The sequence below is a fragment of the Megachile rotundata genome, chromosome 11 (assembly GCF_050947335.1).
Source record: "Megachile rotundata isolate GNS110a chromosome 11, iyMegRotu1, whole genome shotgun sequence".
Classification (NCBI taxonomy): Eukaryota; Metazoa; Arthropoda; class Insecta; order Hymenoptera; family Megachilidae; genus Megachile; species Megachile rotundata.
The window spans coordinates 14,195,162-14,215,396 of record NC_134993.1 but is presented as its reverse complement, the minus strand read 5'-3'; the positions used below and the strand labels follow the sequence as shown (position 1 = coordinate 14,215,396).

General features: G+C 35.8%; 3 protein-coding genes and 1 long non-coding RNA gene across 18 annotated transcripts; 3 read left to right on the top strand and 1 right to left on the bottom strand.

The window, feature by feature from the left end:
- The first annotated feature begins 48 nt into the window (after positions 1-48).
- On the top strand, positions 49-3,757 carry Prp6 (pre-mRNA processing factor 6). Its single transcript, XM_003700510.3, has 9 exons — positions 49-260; positions 349-408; positions 500-626; positions 694-1,244; positions 1,315-2,095; positions 2,163-2,378; positions 2,448-2,789; positions 2,861-3,204; positions 3,277-3,757. The coding sequence occupies exons 1-9, from the start codon at positions 166-168 to the stop codon at positions 3,554-3,556; spliced, it is 2,796 nt and encodes a 931-aa protein (XP_003700558.1). The 5' UTR covers positions 49-165; the 3' UTR covers positions 3,557-3,757.
- Positions 3,641-10,466, bottom strand: LOC105664386 (uncharacterized). 10 transcript variants are annotated; one of them, XR_013039950.1, is made up of 12 exons: positions 10,139-10,466; positions 9,629-9,907; positions 9,295-9,463; positions 8,950-9,161; positions 8,742-8,884; positions 7,960-8,276; positions 7,795-7,867; positions 6,501-6,759; positions 6,112-6,431; positions 5,406-5,606; positions 5,135-5,326; positions 3,641-5,011 (listed from the first exon to the last, which is right to left on the bottom strand). It is a non-coding gene; the product is annotated as an uncharacterized LOC105664386 (long non-coding RNA). The 10 variants fall into 10 exon arrangements; XR_013039952.1 differs by having other exon boundaries at positions 9,346-9,463; XR_013039947.1 differs by having other exon boundaries at positions 8,950-9,463; positions 9,629-9,915.
- Positions 4,442-13,418, top strand: cib (thymosin beta cib). Of its 2 annotated transcripts, XM_003700511.3 has the most exons (6): positions 4,442-4,604; positions 11,159-11,311; positions 11,459-11,572; positions 12,358-12,471; positions 12,581-12,694; positions 12,772-13,418. In XM_003700511.3, the coding sequence occupies exons 2-6, from the start codon at positions 11,182-11,184 to the stop codon at positions 12,798-12,800; spliced, it is 501 nt and encodes a 166-aa protein (XP_003700559.1). In that variant the 5' UTR covers positions 4,442-4,604; positions 11,159-11,181; the 3' UTR covers positions 12,801-13,418. The 2 variants fall into 2 exon arrangements, with proteins under 2 accessions (XP_003700559.1, XP_076393528.1); XM_076537413.1 differs by lacking the exon at positions 11,459-11,572 and having other exon boundaries at positions 4,444-4,604.
- A 310-nt stretch (positions 13,419-13,728) lies between these two features.
- On the top strand, positions 13,729-18,317 carry LOC100877500 (uncharacterized). Of its 5 annotated transcripts, none has more exons than XM_076537363.1 (14): positions 13,729-14,088; positions 14,374-14,598; positions 14,664-14,916; positions 15,002-15,140; positions 15,193-15,380; positions 15,452-15,820; positions 15,895-16,042; positions 16,113-16,176; positions 16,245-16,473; positions 16,548-16,643; positions 16,715-16,755; positions 16,826-16,898; positions 16,968-17,264; positions 17,331-18,317. In XM_076537363.1, exons 2-14 carry the CDS (start codon positions 14,383-14,385, stop codon positions 17,900-17,902), a joined length of 2,685 nt encoding a protein of 894 aa, XP_076393478.1. In that variant the 5' UTR covers positions 13,729-14,088; positions 14,374-14,382; the 3' UTR covers positions 17,903-18,317. The 5 variants fall into 5 exon arrangements, with proteins under 5 accessions (XP_076393478.1, XP_076393476.1, XP_076393475.1 ...); XM_076537361.1 differs by having other exon boundaries at positions 13,734-14,070; positions 15,449-15,820; XM_076537360.1 differs by having other exon boundaries at positions 13,737-14,088; positions 15,449-15,820.
- The last annotated feature ends 1,918 nt before the right edge of the window (positions 18,318-20,235 follow it).

Genomic DNA, 20,235 nt, shown 5'->3' with positions numbered 1-20,235 from the left:
ATTTTACAGCAGAATGGTATAATGAAAGTGCATACATGTCATTGATTATAGAGTTTGTAGAACAGAGATAGCATGCACTGTTGTTCATCACAGCTTTTCTAAAGTTAGGTTAGATGGAAAGTGTCTTGTGTACTTATTTACGTTAATAAACTAAACGTAAATAACATGGCAGTTCCGTCAGTTTCATTATCAACCCGAAATAAGAAGCATTTCTTAGGAGTGCCAGCACCTTTGGGATATGTTGCCGGTGTTGGAAGAGGGTAATATACAAAATACAATGTTATTTTATGATCCTAACCCTTTTCGTTGAAATAACATATCAAAACGTTATTTGTCTCTCGTTTTTAGTGCTACTGGATTTACTACTCGGTCTGATATCGGTCCAGCTCGAGATGCTAACGATGTCTCGTAAGTATTTTATTCTAAAATATGCTCCAATGAAAATATACTATTTCACTATTGTTTGGTATCATATTGGTTTCTTATATTTTACTTGTAGAGATGACAGACATGCACCCCCTACAAAGAGAACAAAAAAGAAAGAGGAAGAGGAAGAAGATGAAGAGGATCTAAACGATTCTAACTATGATGAATTTTCTGGATATGGAGGATCCTTATTTAGTAAAGTAAGTTTACTATAAATACTACAGAATAAGTGAATGTATTCTGTATTAAATCATTAATGTTTTGCAGGATCCATATGATAAAGATGACGAAGAAGCCGATGCCATATATGAAGCTATTGATAAACGAATGGACGAAAAACGTAAAGAATACAGAGAGAAAAGACTTAGGGAGGAATTGGAAAAATATCGACAGGAACGTCCGAAAATTCAACAGCAATTTTCTGACTTAAAACGAGAATTAGTAAATGTAACCGAAGAAGAATGGAAAAATGTTCCGGAAGTGGGTGATGCCAGAAACCGGAAACAGAGAAATCCCAGAGCTGAAAAGTTTACTCCCTTACCAGATTCTGTTCTTGCAAGAAACTTGGGGGGTGAAACATCAACTAGTATCGACCCTTCTAGTGGTTTGGCATCCATGATGCCTGGCGTAGCCACACCTGGAATGTTAACTCCTACAGGAGACTTAGATTTAAGGAAAATTGGACAAGCTAGAAACACTTTAATGAATGTTAAATTGAATCAAGTTTCTGATTCTGTGGAAGGACAAACTGTTGTTGATCCTAAGGGTTATCTAACAGATTTACAAAGTATGATTCCAACTTATGGTGGTGATATCAAGTAAGTAGCACAAGATATCAAATGTAATCATTCTATTAAATATTTTCTCCTCATTATTTTCTTTTTTCAGCGACATCAAAAAGGCTAGATTATTATTGAAATCTGTGAGAGAAACAAATCCCAATCATCCACCAGCATGGATCGCGTCCGCTCGATTAGAGGAAGTTACAGGAAAGGTGCAAGCCGCTCGAAATTTAATAATGAAAGGATGCGAGGTAAATCCTACTTCGGAAGACTTATGGTTAGAAGCAGCTAGACTTCAGCCTCCAGACACAGCTAAGGCAGTGATCGCTCAATCAGTGAGACACATACCGACGTCTGTAAGAATCTGGATAAAGGCAGCAGATTTGGAAACAGAAACAAAAGCAAAAAGAAGAGTATATCGCAAAGCGCTGGAACATATACCAAATTCGGTAAGACTGTGGAAAGCGGCAGTTGAATTAGAAGAACCGGAAGACGCTCGTATTTTACTCAGTCGAGCAGTCGAGTGTTGTCCAACCAGCGTAGACCTATGGCTTGCTCTTGCCCGGTTGGAAACTTATGACAACGCAAGAAAGGTCCTCAACAAAGCAAGAGAAAATATACCGACTGACAGACAAATCTGGACCACTGCTGCGAAATTGGAGGAAGCGAATGGAAATAAACACATGGTTGAGAAGATCATTGATCGTGCGATATCTTCTTTGAGCGCAAACGGAGTTGAAATTAATAGGGAACATTGGTTCAAAGAAGCTATGGAGGCAGAAAAGGCTGGTGCGGTCCACACTTGTCAAGTTATTGTCAAGGCAATTATTGGTTTTGGAGTGGAAGAGGAGGACAGGAAACATACTTGGATGGAAGATGCAGAAACTGTAATGTCATTAATATATATTAAATCCTGTAATATGAATCAGTCTCTTCATTCTCTTATTGTTTCAGTGTGCGCAACAAGGGGCACTGGAATGTGCCAGAGCTGTTTACGCTTATGCGTTGTCAACATTCCCCAGTAAAAAATCAATCTGGCTACGTGCAGCTTATTTCGAGAAAACTTATGGAACACGAGAGTCTTTGGAATCCTTGCTTCAAAGAGCAGTTGCTCACTGTCCCAAAAGCGAAGTACTTTGGCTTATGGGTGCGAAGTCTAAATGGTTGGCGGTACGTAGGATTTATAGAAATTGTACAAGTATCTTATCTCCTTGATGTGCAACAATGTCAATTTTGCAGGGTGACGTTCCAGCAGCCAGAGGTATCTTGTCTCTGGCGTTCCAGGCAAATCCCAATTCGGAGGAAATATGGTTAGCAGCTGTGAAATTGGAGTCAGAAAATTCGGAATACGAAAGAGCCAGACGGTTGCTTGCTAAAGCCAGGGCGTCTGCACCAACACCCAGAGTTATGATGAAAAGTGCAAAATTAGAATGGGCCTTGAACAACCTTGACGCAGCTTTGAAACTTCTGAAGGAAGCCTTAGAAGCATTCGACGACTTCCCTAAGTTATGGTTAATGAAGGGTCAAATTGAGGAGCAACAAGGCAATTTGGATAGAGCTCTAGACACATATACTCAGGCTGTAAGTTTTTTCTTATTAAATTGACAATAAATTGGAGATCAAGTTATTTACATTTCTTACTTGATTTACAGATAAAGAAATGTCCCAGTTCAATTCCCCTGTGGCGACTGTTAGCACAGTTAGAACACCGAAAGGGACAAGTTACTAAAGCTCGATCAGTATTGGAAAAAGCACGGTTGAAAAATCCTAAAAATGCTGAACTTTGGTTAGAAGCTATCAGGAACGAATTAAAAAGCGGAGGCGTTAGAGACATGGCTAATACACTAATGGCAAAAGCATTGCAAGAATGTCCTACATCTGGTTTACTTTGGGCTGAAGCAATTTTCATGGAACCACGGCCACAAAGAAAGACTAAAAGCGTGGATGCTTTGAAAAAATGTGAGCACGACCCTCATGTGCTTCTGGCAGTGTCCAAGTGAGTATATAACTATTAGGTGTAACATTTTAATGATACAGACACAAGTACAATGACAAAAATATTTTACAGGCTCTTCTGGTGTGAACATAAAATTACAAAGTGCAGAGATTGGTTCAACAGAACTGTTAAGATAGATCCAGACTTAGGAGACGCATGGGCTTATTTTTATAAATTTGAATTGTTAAATGGAACCGAGGAGCAACAGGAAGACGTAAAGAAACGATGTATTACCGCCGAACCTCATCACGGTGAAAACTGGTGTAAAGTGTCGAAGAACATAGCGAACTGGTGCTTGAGCACAGATCAGATTTTAGTACTAGTTGCGAAAGATTTACCTATTCCGATATAATATTTAGGATAAGATAGGACGAGTTGTATATATATATGTATTTATAGTTTTTCTAATTTAAGTTTCATTAAATAATAGAGTAAATAAACTTTTAAACGTGTTAGAACACAATTTATTTTGTAGCATGTATTTGGACATCGTTGTACAGTCACTGTGGAAGTGGCTCACCCTACAACTAATTAAATCTAGTATGATCGATAACAGGAGATTTATTTATTACCAATAATTCGATCAGTTTAAGAGATTATTCTTCACAATTGCATCCGCCATTTTTATGTAGATGCTCGATAAAAATTACGAGTCACGTAACATGCAATTCATTGAAAAAAAAGAATGCAGAACATATAGCATTATTTCTTCCCATTTTCTCTCAATAAATCGATCTTTTTTTTGACCAGCCATGCTATTTTCAAGTACTGGTAACACCCAACGGGACTACCATATGACGCGCAGCTGGGATAACTGCACGATGAGTCATTCGAGCTCGTCAACCCCTAAACTTCTTCAGATCTGCTCTCTCCCTATTCCATCAAAAATAGCAACAGCAATCCTTTGAAACTTCCTCCGGAATTGCAGCTGCAAATTCAGTTTGGAATCTCTGCAATGTATCATATATCCACAAAAACGTAGCCTAATGGCAAAATAAAACAATTGAAAGCGAGTTTATGCTGGAAAACATGGGTCTTTTTTTCGTGCATCGAATGTGAAATCATGTTCGTCACGAAGGGTGAGTCAGCCACCCTCTCCAATGACGGTCAAGGCGACGATTGGAGGAAGTTTCAAAGGATAGTAGGAGGAATCCAATAGTAGGGGAAGGAGAGCAACGATGCTTCACGATTGGCTAATGTTCGGGGTCGGAATTCGTGGTGGGAGTAGACAGTCAGAGCGTAGGATCTGCTGAAGGAAGAGTGGAAGAGTGGCTCCGCCGGTGTTACCTGGTGTTACGTGCCGCGGAATTTCTATCCGGTCAGTCAGTGTGCTGTCTCCTTCCTGCCCTTGAACGTTCGGCTGGACGGTGCCTGCTACCTCTTGTAGTGACAACTGACAGGTCAGTGCTCTTTGCGCGATACATTCTATCTCGCCGTTTAAATTGTCCGCTGATAAATTTTCTTTGAGTGAAAGAATCGTATCGGTGTCATTGTACCGGTACATTCGCCGGGACCGGCTTTCTTCCTACATTGAAGAAAGGCGGTAGCACAATCGCACATATATACATGTTTTTAACATTATGAAAGCTATCCGAAGGCGGTCATCGTTGATACGTTGCTCATCCTGTTTGTCTTCAACAAGCGGACCGATAAACGCGGACCAATAATTTTTAACGATATCGATCGTGTTTATTATTCAATGATCAAAAATGGAGGGGTGTGGTCAAATCTCCATACAGGTCCTGTGCATTTATATATTTATATACATTTCATTTTCGAATCATCCATTTTATCCTTCGCCGGAAATCTGAAATATATAATTTTTTATAATTTCATAGAAATTTAAAATAATTTTACAATGTGTAATTAAATTTTTACTGTGGTATTTTGTGCTTTATAGAACAGAATGAAATTTTTTTATAATATAAACCTTGATACGGGAGTTAATTCGAAAGTGAACAAGCCATGTACATATAAAGAATCGAGTAGCTACCCTAAAGCTATCATCCGGTTTCCAGATATACTCAGATATAGTTTTCCTTTAAAAACAAGAGACTTATCTTTGATTTTAGATTAAAGTTGAAAATTTCCAAATATGCAAATCTCCGAATTTTCCAAATTTCTGAAATTATAAATTAAAAAGTTCATTGCTCTGAATATTTGAAGCTTGTAAATTCGAACATTTCTGACTGAAAATTTACCAATAAAAAATCAACGCCCGGTGTGGTCTTTTCCCCCATCTCGCCATTTTCCCTAGAGAAGCTTTACGGTGCACGCCAGTGTAGGACGGTAGGATTCGACAAGGGCGTGGTTTTGACAAATGCATTTCCGTTGCGCATCAGGCGCACAAATATATTCCTCGTTACCGACTGGCAAGCTCTCCCTTCGAGTCAGAACGGTTTCTACAAATAAACCCAGTAATGAACTTCGACTTAATTTAAATGAAAAATAATTTAGTCAACATTTCAATGAAACTTGTAATGAGAACTGCGTTCTGCTATAATTAAATGTATACAGTTTAACGCGTCGTATCTTCAAAAGGGAGAATCCAGTATTTGCATCTTATCATGTCCTGGACAAGTTAGGTCGTTTCAAGGCAAGCAAGAAGGCCTTTCGAATAAGTAAAACACTTAACAAATTCTATTCGACCACGATTTTCATTTACTGCACTTGCAGAAAAAATGTATTTTTAGAACAACAAATGCACGATAACTTTTATCGTTCTCATAACCCATTACGTCGAACGTAGATAAAGAACATTATATATATCGATAAATCAAAGTACTTATTGTAAATAAATTTAAGACACCTACGTTAGTAATGTTTGTCTTAACAGATGCATACATGTATGTCAATAGAAGGTGAACATAGATTAAGATGAAGCCTACGCGAAATATTAAAAATCACCTTTTTACCCATGACCATGAAAACCGAGGTCGTCGATACGTTATAAAGTAGATATAGATAGCAGGGAGGGAGGGGTTCACGAACCCCACTCTTCGACCCCCGCATTGCCAATCGATGAAACCGTCTGCCACCCGTCGACCGCTCCCCCGATGCAACCCCGTTTACACGAACCTACACATGCACACGCATCATAGACCTTCGCATGTATTTCATTCACATCACGGAAGAGAAGTATCTCTGAGATTTCGAGCATCTTCAAGGTCGGAGCAGTCAAGGACCTTAGGTTATCTCCTCGAACGTTATGAAGAAATACTAAATACCTGAAACAAACACCAAGAAAAAATTAATATATTTAAAAAATTATTTCGTATTTTATTTATGATATTTACATCAGCCTTGTTGCTCGTCAATTTGAAGCGTAGTAACGAAAGCAATCTGCAATCTACGAGATTGGGTCAAAGGGTGTTCCCTTCAACTCTATTCATTCGCAGTGTATACCGTAGTACTTGTTCACGAAATCTTGACCGCTGAAGAGGATCCTTTACGCTCGTGTTACCAGGCGAGATCACGGCATAATTTCGTGTACAGCATGGTTGACTTTCTTGCGGAAAATAATCTGCAGGAGAAAACGTTCCGCTCGCTGTAACACTTAAAAATTATGTACTGTAGAATTTTTATATTTGAATATTTATTTTTTTTAATATATTGTCATATTTTTTTTAATATATTGTCATATATCTTTTTTTAATTTATGATTTGTCCAAAATTAATCTTACAATTTAGATTCTTAGTAGTGAAAATTTTCACTATAATATATGTATTATAAAATAAAATTTTCCTGTATAAAGTTTACAAGCAGCGAGATCTATAATCTGGGAAATTAGATTATAAAATATTTTGATTGCAAAGAATCTATTAAAATTAATATTGGTATTAACGTCGGTATTATCAATAAACAATTGCGTCCATTGATAAAAACCGAAGTACGCAGATCGAAGAGCCGCTTAGTAACACGTAATACGCCCCTGAATTGTACGCGCCACCGCTCGATACGATACGCGCTTGTCCAGGGTTCGTTAGCCGTCACGGTCGCACGAAAGAGAGACAAAGAGAGCATTTGTATCGCGTTTTCTTCAGCCACGAGTGCAACGCGAAATCATAGCAACACATTTTCTAGCTATACACCTAGACGCAAGCTCTCTTTGAATGAAGACTGGATGTAGGAGGAGCTTAGATTTACATCAAATAATATTATTTAATATTACATCAAATAAAGTTAAAATTGACAAATTTATAAATGTTCAAGATTTCAAATTTCCAAAGCTAAATTTCAAGCTTTAAATAAAAAAGATTCTAAATTTAAAAATCAACCAACAGAAGAGTGGTACCCCCTGCTAGGTTTCCCCAATGAAGCCTGCTTGTAAGTATGTTGTGCTCGCTTTTACATGATTACTGCATGTAGGTGTACTATGCAATCGATCAGTCGATACAAAGCCGCACAAAACCAAATTGTTATGTACTTCAATGCGGTCTTCAATTAAACACGATTAGCCAAGTTAATTGGCATCCCGCGCAAACTCGTTAGTCGCCAGTAAGATCTCTCTTTGCCCGGGAACCCACGACAATGCCCGATGAAACCCTTCAACGATGGCTCAATGTTATCGACCCACAGTATGCACTTACAGTTGATCAGTTTCAGACACGTGCGTTTAACAGATTACTTGAAGGTCGTTGTTTTCGGATGATAGGTTACCGACTGAAAATTATATGGACGTTATGCGTCAGCTACACAAGTTAAGAACATTTTGTAGAAAGTTTCGAGGTAATCATTTAGTTGAGAACACAAACCTTGTGTGATGTTACGATCTTTCGCGATGAGTACAAGCATCGAAGCGTGGCATACACCGACGCGTACTGCAAACCGGCTAGCGCGTCGGTGCGAGCAACCTAGTTTCCTTATTAACTTGCAGACCTCTTTTCTCCTCGCGAGATCAAGTAGAATTTATCGTGGTTTCTCCGGACACTGGCGTACCGAACATTTTCAGTTCTCCTTTCGTGTTGCGACAATCCAATGAGATACATTTTCGAACGTGCTTTCATGGCTTTCGTGAAATCGACCGACTTAACGGTAACAGTCTCCGTGTTTGCATGTTCGATACATATTGCTATATGCATAAATACAAATTTTACTAAAAGGTTGTAATAATGCTAGGAGAGCTCAAAAGCGGGTGCATTGACCTTAACCTCCAAGTGGGCAACCACTTCCTTTTAAGAGTTTTATATAATCTACCTAAAATTAAAGCGTCAATGGATGCGATTTGAAGCGGTTATCTCTACAAAACGTTACGTTCGAATTGCGTGTATCAATTGTAAGATTAATCGCTGTTTCTGGTCTTCATTTTCTGACCGTTACGCGCAACGTTATATCTGTGTACGCGTGCACTCGATGCAACACTCCTACACGGGTACAAAAGACAGGGAAAGAAGAAATATTCAACGAGTGGATACGTAAAGGACGCGAACGTGTTCCACGGTTGCGTATTCAGCCTCTTTCGAGCTCTCTCTATATACAGCCATACGACCGGCTACCATATAAGGACCTATACACAGCCTTGTCGATGCTGACCCACCGTTGGAACGTATCCCTCGAAACGCTCTCCTGAAACCTCTGATGCACGCTTATCCGTTGATTCTACTCTTCCAATCTGTCTTGATTTTACTTGTTTTTATCCTGCTGTACGCATTTAGAAAAATAGCTACGACTTTTACATTCCTGAAAAAAGAATTTTATTTACTGAAGTTTTAATTTTATACTGAATTGTATTCAAATTTATTCACTTTTGTAACTTCCTTTTTTAAATCATGTGTAAGTCGGCAAGTTTTGTCTGCTGTTGAAGAAAAAAATTTATTTTCCAGCAAACCGTTTGCGTTTTGATAAAGTGATGACGAATTTAAGCATTATGTCAGAGTTGTTTCAAGTGCCGATAACACAGATTGCAATATTCAACCATTCGGATTGCAAGGTATATAATTGCTTCTTCGCATTAAATCTAGAAATGATTATCCAGTTAAATATGATAGATACCATCAATGCTAAACAAGGAAATAAAGGAAATAAGAGAAAGAAATGGAAGGAAGCGCCTCGGCGGGCGTGAGTCATTCCGGGTTCAGTGGTGCACAAACTTTTTTCCAATTTCACGTTCTTTCATAGTAAACTTCTGGAAATTCATTCACTGGTAGTTGCGCAGATCTTCTAGTAGGTAGGTATATGGTAGACAGTGTTCTTCAATAAATTTAATAGATGGACAGGTTAGTCAAAATATCCTGTATTCTGAATTTCGGTTGTGCGTCACTGCAACCATAAAGCGTAAAAGCAATATGAGTAACGAGTTCGACGTACGGGTATACTATACATTTTAAACTTTAGAGGTCCCGCAAGAACGTGCCGAGATTACGAACGTCGCAGTTTTTACATATTTACGTGCATAAAATATCCGTGTACAGTTTATAAACTTACTTTCATAAAAATATCGATGTTTGTTGTAAATAAATTAGAGATGAAGGATATGTGACCAGAAAGGAAATGGAAGGAAACGTAGACCGGAAGTAGCAAGCTTTCGTTGCTTCCGCTTCGTAACAAGGGCCGACTCGAGTGCGTAGAATGTGTGGAGTACTCCACCCTTGGAATTTGATTAAATGTGGAATTCCATATTTCGCATTTTTGCAATGCACGGAATTCCTTGGGATTTACGTGAAATTCCACGTCTGGGATTTGTGCGTATTCCACTACTCTTACCTGTAAAACTTATCGACGTTACGAAATTATCGATTAAATTTAATTGTGGGCATTCAATTATAATTTTTAAATTCATTTCAATTGAAAGAACTATATTCAGTGATTGTAATCAGAGTAATAAGCGTGTATGTTAAAATTCAGCTTTCCGACATAATTATGGCAAATCCGTTATTTTCGTCTGTAAGAAAAACCGAGACGACCGGAAGTAGTAGACGAGCAACGCTTGCTTACCTTTGCATTCGCCAGAAACGATGCCGTTATTCGCGCGGAATTTATGGCACTTACGACTTGTTTCTTCATCTTTCATCTTGTTTTCAATCAAACAATATTTCTTATCATCTTTTCCTTTGTTATTGTTATATTTGTACAGCTATAAATCTTAAACGCGCATTTATTCGTTTCGAAATGAAAATTGGAAACAAGTACAACGAACAATCGTATTGTTCGTTTCGACATTTCTGTCGATATTAGTTTGAAATATCGCGAGAAGCGTTCGGTATCGATACATGTCGGTAGGTATACATGTACGTAAGTAGGTATGCGAAATAACCATATCGCATTTACAGTTTTGCCTCGTTCTCGGTAATACGATAACAATAAATCTACGCTCTTCGTTGACAGTGATGATTCGTACACTTTCTTCTTTTCAATATATACGTGACGTTCAGTGGTTATTGTTCAAGCGAGAACAAAGAAAACGAGTCGAAGTCAAAGGAAGAATCGCGCCGTAAATGCACCGTAGTGAAATTGCGTTTCGTGGATTCTCGAAATTCGTCGAATCGAATTGCAGTAACTTCAATTCGTTTTTAATCGATATACGATTTCTAATCGATACATGTTGCGCAAATTGACATTGTGATTGATCGATTACAAACATTTTGAAATATAATTATGCTTTGTCGTATGATCGATACTTCGTTAAACTCGACCGCCTTGAACAAAAACATATCGTATTTATGCAAACTCGCTGTATAGCTCATTTTTAAACCGTGGTTCAAGTTGGTCACTTTTTTAATTGGAAATTCTTTCGCTTCAAGATCTCGCTTTTTGGATATTGGCAGCTAAGAAAACAAATTACAAGTTGCAAAGTATGAGAGTGTTATTGTAAACATAATGTATCACAAACTGTTATAGTATTTTGTTCGATTGATTATTAACAAGTATTTCTATAAATTATTACAAATAGTATAATATGTTATATAGAACTACACAATATATTCTTGTCGGTAATAATTGGTTTTTCTGTTGTAGATTGAGGAGTACAACACAAAGCCATGTCGAGTCCGTCGTTGAAAGACCTGCCAAAAGTAGCCTTAGACTTGAAAAGCGAATTAGAAGGTTTCAATCATGGCTGCATGAAGAAAGCTGCGACGGCCGAAAAAAATGTTTTACCTTCCGCTGAAGGTACAAATTCTATTACTTTTGGTTTGAATTGTGTGTTCTTTTTGTTTTCTTTATTCCTCTAAAGTAACAAATGTTGTAGAAGAATTTTAATGTTAAGAAATTCGTTTGATCGATTGTAATGCATGTAATGATAATATTGCAATGTAGACGTACGACAAGAACGACAACATTCCGAATTAATCCACGATGTGGAGTCTTTTAAACAAGATCAGTTGAAACATGCCGACACGAAAGAGAAGATCATTTTACCCAATGCCAAAGGTATTCTACATAGAAATTTATCAATTTGTAGGAACATTCGCAGATTCTTCGGTGGGTGACAGGAGGTTATTGCGGCTTTTTGGTGCTTCGAGGTGACGCGATCAAAACCCACGTGATCAAGACTGGCGCAAGGCGGGTTCAGAACATTCCTGGCAACTTTATATAGTAAAAAAGCGTCCTGTTTTGGGGCTTTATACTATCATTTATGCAGAACATTATACACTGCATAGTACGTCTTGATTTGGCTCTCTTTATGTCATATATATAGTGATCAAGTTTGGAACCTCCCGCAAATGTTCGCGCCAGTCTTACACGTAATATCAGACAAGCTTCTTATTAGGGATAAACCGATATTAATAACATACTTTTATTTGTGATTTGTATATTCGATATCGTAATCAAAAGCATTTGTATCGATTCATCCCTATTTTTTATACACATTTGCTTTCAGCTGAGGGATTGTTTTGCATGTGCCGTCGTTGGTCAATTACGTACTTTACACCGTCGATGATAATAACACAACGTTATGTCCGCTCAGCGATAAACGTTTTAGAAATATCGCACAATAACAATACAGCTTGAATATTCTTTGTTAAGGGCAACAAGTTTAAAAAAAATAGTGTGATCTGTCCGCTTAAGAAATACATTTCACTTGAGTGATTTATGTACACTGTTCCTAAAATGGTTTTATGGTGATATCTTTTTATCATGGAAACAATATTTAGCGTGTTACCTTTGTACGTGTTTTGTTTTTCTTTCTCTGACCTTGATTTACTTTTTTGTAGATGTAGCCGCGGAGAAGACTCAACAAACGTTGATGTCGGGCATCGAGACATTCGACCCGACCAGTTTGAAACACACCGAAACTCAAGAAAAGAATCCGTTACCTGATAAGGACGGTAAAGTATCATATTTCTTTTTTGTAAATCATTTATGTCTTCCATAATTTTGTGAGAAAGTAATCAAATGGATGGATGCTGTAATAGAAATTAAATCTTTTCCATGTAGCGATTCAACAAGAAAAAGGAAAGCAGCAATTAATCTCTGGAATTGAAAATTTCGATCCTGCAAAGCTGAAACACGCCGAAACGCTTGAGAAAAATCCCTTGCCTACCAAAGAAGGTGAGCGAATAATACAAGAAAAATTGAGTTTGTTTTTCATATTGAAAATGTAAGTAAAATAATGTTTCTTGTTGCAGCAATTGACGCCGAAAAAATAGCTGCTTAAAGAAAGCTTCAAAACCGGAAACACAAAAAAGAAAGGAAGCAGCGACTCGTCATTTCTTCCATTTTCTATATCGTGACATTTTATAACAATTACTCATACATTGTCCACAGGAAAAAAGAAGAATGCGACACACTGTGTTAATGTAATCTTATGATTATACTTATCCTACCGCCATGAGCGTCCCTTTCGGCGAGACGCACAAGTCGTTTTTTATACGAAAACTATTAACGATGAAAACGACGATGAGGGTTCGGGCCCAAATTTAATTAAAATAATACGATCAAACTTTACAAACGATCTATTTGATTCCTACTGTTACCAACATTAAACGATTTTGGGTCTGTATCAACATCCGTCTAACATTAACTCGCCAAAGGATGTACTTTTTATACTAAGAAAGCTGCACGTGAGCAAACGTTATTTTCGATAGCAACAAAATTATTGGGTAGCATTGCATGCGTTACAGATGTCGCAATGGTGCAGCGGTTGATCTTATATTTGTGTAAAAATCATATTTTATATAACGGGCTATTGTACTTTTTTAACATTTCGTACACATCGCATTGTCATTCCGATGAAAATTATTATGACGAATAAAAAAAGTAATTTGTACGAAAAGTCTTATATGTCCATACACCAATTTCATTAGCAAAGTTTTCCTTACAGATAGCAATTTTTATCATATACATTATAACATTCATGATTTGACTCATGTACTGACTATATCATGAATTTGCTGCAACAATGACAAAATTAAAATTTTGAGTTTTTGAATTACTCAATTTAATAATTTTGAAGATTTGTATATTTTTAAATTTAAGAATCTATAAATTTGAAAATTTGTATGTTTAAAAATTTGAAAATTTTTAAATTTGATTTGATATTCCTAATGCATATTTCATTGACGCACACATCGTGCACGCACGCACGCATCGCTGTAATAAGACACGGGTGTCATTCAAACAAAGGCGCGAAAACAAACAAAGGGGACTCTGCCATTTGAAACTGTTTCCCTATAAGTAGTAGTGAGGTCCTTTTCTCTCGAAAAACAATTCCTGAAAGTACCGAATAACGGTTCATGATTGGTCGATAAGTTGTTTCCGTCCAATAGTATTGTGGAAATCGATTCTATTAGTAACCCAACGGGGAAGGACCTGTTGCTGATACCATAATAATCATGGTATAATCTTAAATGCAAAGTAACAGTCAAATCGGATTATATCTTACAAGTTTTGTGCCAATTGTCACCTGTTGATCGAACAAATATTTCGTATGTGTCCAAAAACAGGTAGCAGTATATCTTTTTTCTAAATAATACATATTCTAACACTATATGATTAACAATAAATCAGAATAGTCTTTCGGCTTTCATGTTTTCAAATGTGTTGACCTTGCTGTTAAACGTATCATGAAAGGACAGAAATTTTACGTGAAGAATTCGAAACATTTATCTGGTTATTAAGAATTTATGTAGTCTGAATTTTTTAACAGGGAAAATAGTATCTTCTCATAGAACTTTTTAATTTTAAAATGATTCATTTAATTGCTTAATTGAGTCCTTTGTTTTCTTCAGTTATAAAAAATGGAAATATCACCTAGAAAACCATCTAAACGATCACAAGAACCTGTGGATGAATGGCTACAAACTGAAGGATATTTCAGAAAACATGCTCCCAAAGATCCAACTTGTCTGTTTAGAGCAGTTAGTGAACAAGTTTATACGACGCAACATTATCACATAAGAGTCAGGAAAGAATGTGTAGAATTTATGAGGAAAATGAAACACTTATTTATAGAGGTATATTGAATATGTTTAATTTAATTATAGAAACATAAGATTTTATATTATATAATTATTTTTAGAACATAACGATTCCATTTGACAATTATATCGAGCAAATGGCTTGTTTCACCGAATGGGGTGGTGTTAATGAAATTCAAGCCATGTCATTGCTTTACGAAAGAGAATTTATTATATTTAATGGTCAAAAGCAAATCAGTCACAATGTTACTAACAATGGTTTCAAAGATACAATATACCTGTGTCACACCCCACCAAAACAATATGAAAGTATATATTCCAGAGATTTTGTTGCGACTGCTGCTTATTGCCAATGTAGGATTTCTTTGTTATTTATCTTATATGCGCTTTTAAAGTACTAAAACTATGAATAAAACATTTTGTTTCATTTGATTTTCAGCTATTGTTTATCAAGTATTATATAAAAATGTCTTTGGAATGACTGATATAGAAGATACTGTTCATAAAATGTTACATGATCGAAGTGGTACATTTAGGCACGACAAGTTTTTCCTTAAAGGCAATTTAGAGATGAGGGAGTAAGTATGTTAGTACATGTACCATTAATATTTAGTCTAGAATATACTTTAGATTTAACTATGTGTTTAGTCAGCTGGCTACAGAAATATATACAAAACTTGAAAATGGAACTGATGAGGTTGATGATACACAAGTTGTATCAAAAAATGTACCACCTTTTCCATATAGAATCGCTAAAGCTCTTGATCCCAATATCTATCGCAATACTGATTTTGATATTTGGCATGAAATCAGAAGAGGTAAAAAAAATTCAGTCTATATTACAAATAATTGTATAAAAAAAATACTGAAAATTTAATTGTTTCAGAAGTTAAAAATGCAGGATGGATTAGACACAATAGCCATGAACTTCAAGTTGGAGGCAAATGTTTAGTACAAATGGACTTTAATGAGGAGAATGTTGACGAAGCTAATAATAATAATGTTTATGTATCTTCTCTTGAAAAGGAATCTGATAATGATATAAAAACAATACAGACAAAGGGTAAACAAGATCCTATCTTTTTTTATGGACATATACAAGAAATGAGTAAAAATCAGGGACCAGTACTAGTTTTTATTGAAGAATTAGGAGAGAAAAAAGTTGTACCCTATTCTGCTCTTAAGCCATTGCCTTTAAAAAAGAATAAACAGAACAATTGGCTATCAACGTGTAAGAGGAACGTGCTCTTAGATTCGAGTTAGTAATTGAATGTATGTTATATCATTAATAGTTTTATGTACTTTTATTTTTTAACGTTGTATATTTAATAGATCAGAAATGGAAAAAAACATGTGGCACAACTCCGCGAAAAATCAAAGAATCTACTAATATGAACATTCTATCAAACAATGTTGATAAAATTGGGAATAATGATAACGATATTAACAAAAATAATTTTCAGTGGAAAGAAGGAAATTTGTAAGTATATTTTATTTGCATTACTATTTTAAATTTGCAAAAGATATAAATTTATTTCTTGGTAATATAGAAAGGTAGATCAACGGGGATATGAAAATTATCCGATGGAAAAGTGTTCCAATTATTCAGTTAATGTAAGTTAAAAAAGGTGTAATAGTAAAAGAAAAGACATGATATCATAATAAATTTGTTCTTCTTATAGAATTCAATACCTGCAAGAAACATTCTTGATAATACTCAATCTGCAGTGGATTCTGTTAAGCAAGAAAATAATAAAGAACGCAAAGAGAAAATCTCGTTTACAAATAAAAATTCTGAGAATAATATGATAAAGAATTTAAAATCTGATGGTGCAAATAATAATAATACAGGTTTCAATTCATACTCTAAACAAAGAGTGCAAAAGGAAGCTTATTATTCGACATATCCCGGTATGTAACTCAAAATAAATGGTCAGTTCATGTACTTAGCAAATTTTAGTTTTTATGTATTGTTTAATATTCAGGAGATTCTACGACTCAAATGGACAATATGCTACGTTCTATTAATTGTTCTGTTCAAAAAAGCGTTGATATAAATGGTAGTGATTTACCATTATCAGGTAAACGAACCTGCCGTTTATTGAAACACATTATTTAACATTCATAATCACAATCATTTTTTCCATTATAGATCCATTCACTTTAAGATTTTTTTATAATTTAGGATTAGAGGTGAGTTTCGTTGTTCAGTTTTGAATTAACACTTTAATCAATTATTTCTTTATTCTAAATTATTTTGTAGTATTTTCGTGGTAACACTAACTGGAGCTATTTAACAAATGGACAATCGCCTGACTTTGGACAATGGTATCAAGGTAGGTAAAATTTTAAATTAATTCTTTTTTCATATTGTACTTATTCTTCATTAATATCTTATTGAAAAGGAGTACCTCAAAATGATGTGGAAGTTGTGAATATTACAAATAACGCAATGAAGAACTGTACATTGACTCAAAGAAAAGAAAATAATGATCAAAAAGAAACGGGCACACCCCAATTGGCGTGTAACGGAAATGAAAATAAAAATGATACTAGCGAAACACAAACTGTAAAGACTGAAGATTTAAAAGGTGACCATGGGAATGACTTGTATTCGACTCGTGATAAGGACCAGGAGCCTATTAATAGAGAAGCGCCTCGTATGAGTAGAAGCAGTGTGGGCCCAAGATTTAAAAAAGATAGTATGTTTTAATAATGTAATGAAAAATGATAAATTGTTCTTTATTTTAATTGCGGTCATTTTACAGCTCGACATCGTTCTACTCAACATTTCTCATCATCAAACAATCAATATTCATCCAATGAAACATCCAATTCTAAATCTCCAAAGTTAGAGAAGGAAATGAAAGATGATGCAAATATACAACATTCTCATTTAATGCCTCAACAGATGCATACACCTACAAATGCGATAAACTCTTATCAAGTACCCTATATGCAGCATGGCATATATACTGGGTTACCATACTATGGTAACGAGGCAGAGGGATTCGTGAATTCTTATTACCCTCCGAATACAGGATTTTTTCCAATCCCTTGCTTACCACATTCTGAAATACCGGATAGCAATGGCATACAACCATATTCACCGCATATGTGCCCTGGTATGGATTATGCGCAAGCCTATTCTGGGTTGTGTCCGTCGTACGTGTGTCCTCAACCGGCTCCATACACTATGCCGCCGCAAAATGTGCAAGAACATTGGTATGCAGTTGCTGGACAACCGCATTACATGCAGTATGCACCTGTAATGCCTGTAACCGCAGAAACAACTTGCAATGGAATAGCACAAAGTGCAAGTCCGAACGTTTCACCTTAAAACTTACAGAATCTATGTCTTTATACCACTGATAGTGTTGAAGACGATTCATGATATATATAAATATCATATAACTTCAGAATTTTTGAAATCCTATGTTTTGAAATAAATGTTAAAAATATATTACATATATTACAAACTAGAAATTCAAATTTAAAATTGAACGTAAGTTTTCTAATTTCCTATAATGTTAAGTGATCATAGTACAAACTGCTGTGCCTAAGTATTAGTAGAAATGCCTGTATAAATTAATTAGTTCCTCCAGTACAGTTTCTTCACTGTACATTGCTCAAAACAAAACAGATACCTCATAACATTTTATACAGGTGACTTAGTTTATTAACAATTATGGTCATTTATACTTCTACATGTACTTTGTTAAAAGATATTTTGAAATAAAGAACGAACATGAGTATTTATCTAGTTTTATTTAGTGTATTCTATTATAAAATTGTATTCACATAAGTTATAAATATGAAAGGAGTGCAATAATAGTTGATATCCCTTGACATGTGGTCTTTTAAATTTATACTTGACTTTGCAACTTCTTTGTCCGCGTTTTTCTTTTGCATCACTCAACCAATTCTCATCAAATTTTGCACGCACATGCGTATGTACATCCAAACGTACATAGAAAAAAAAAATTTTTAATTGGACTTTCTACGGAGGAATAATCACCAAAAAAACTGATTTTAAAAAATGGGGGTTCGAACACACATATAAGGAAAATAAAAAAATGAATATTTCGGCACTTTGACGACGTAGTATGGTTCCTGAGGCATTTAGAAACAAATTTCTATTAGGGTTTGATGCGTTTTGATGCCTAATAAAGCCAGAAAATGAATTTTTGTCGAATTCGGTCCAAAACGGTACAAGTGGCGCCATCTAGCGGCGAGCGGCGGAACTACGAAAACCTAAATTCTCGATTTTCTCGAAAACTAAGCACTTTTCCGAAATTCTGAGATATACAAATTGTTCCTTATCGCCTACGGAATCGAATGAGTACTTTCATAGCCCTCTAGGACCCTTATTAAAGAAATTAGAAAAATAGCCCATTTCATGGACCAAAAAATTACCGTCCATCTAGCGGCGAAAGTTGGAACTACAAAAATAGAAAAATTCGATTTTCTCGAAAACTAGGGACTTTTCCGAAATTCTGAGATATACAAATTTTTCCTTGTCGCCTAAGGAATCGAACGAATATAATTAAAGCCTGCTAGGGCCATTATTAAAGAAAATAGAAAAATAGCCCATTTCATGGACCAAAAAATTGCCGTCCATCTAGCGGCGAAAGTTGGAACTACAAAAATAGAAAAACTCGATTTTCTCGAAAACTAGGGACTTTTCCGAAATTCTGAGATATACAAATTGTTCCTTGTCGCCTACGGAATCCATAGAATACCATTATAACACGCTAGCATTATTAATAACGAAATTAGAAAAAAAGTGTAATTCATGGACTTTTTCGATTAGTTCCAACTTTCACCGCTAGATGGGCGGCAATTTTTTAGTCCATGAAATGGGCTATTTTTCTATTTTCTTTAATAATGGCCCTAGCAGGCTATAATTATATTCGTTCGATTCCTTAGGCGACAAGGAAAAATTTGTATATCTCAGAATGTTGAAAAAGTCCCCAGTTTTCGAAAAAATCGAGATTTTCTATTTTTGTAGTTCCAACTTTCACCGCTAGATGGACGGCAATTTTTTGGTCCATGAAATGGGCTATTTTTCTAATTTCTTTAATAAGGGTCCTAGAGGGCTATGAAAGTACTCATTCGATTCCGTAGGCGATAAGGAACAATTTGTATATCTCAGAATTTCGGAAAAGTGCCTAGTTATCGAGAAAATCGAGATTTTAGTTTTTCGTAGTTCCGCCGTTCGCCGCTAGATGGCGCCACTTGTACCGTTTTGGACCGAATTCGACAAAAATTCATTTTCTGGCTTTATTAGGCATCAAAACGCATCAAACCCTAATAGAAATTTGTTTCTAAATGCCTCAGGTACCATACTACGTCGTCAAAGTGCCGAAATATTGCACTTTGCATGTGCAGTAGAATTGACATAGACGGCTCATGTACGCATCGCAATGCTGACACAAAATAATTAATTACTCATTACCAGAACATTATTTATGAACTTTTATGATTGAACCATGTAAATAATGCATTGTTCATCATTCTTTAATTATAAAAGTTTGTAGACTGTGCTCAAAAAGTGAGTAAGTAAGGATTTTGCATATTCATTATCGTGTATATTCCTCTTGCGCGCCGCCCCGCGCATGCCACGGAAGAATAATTACCGAAAAACCATACCCCCGTAGATTTTAATGCAAA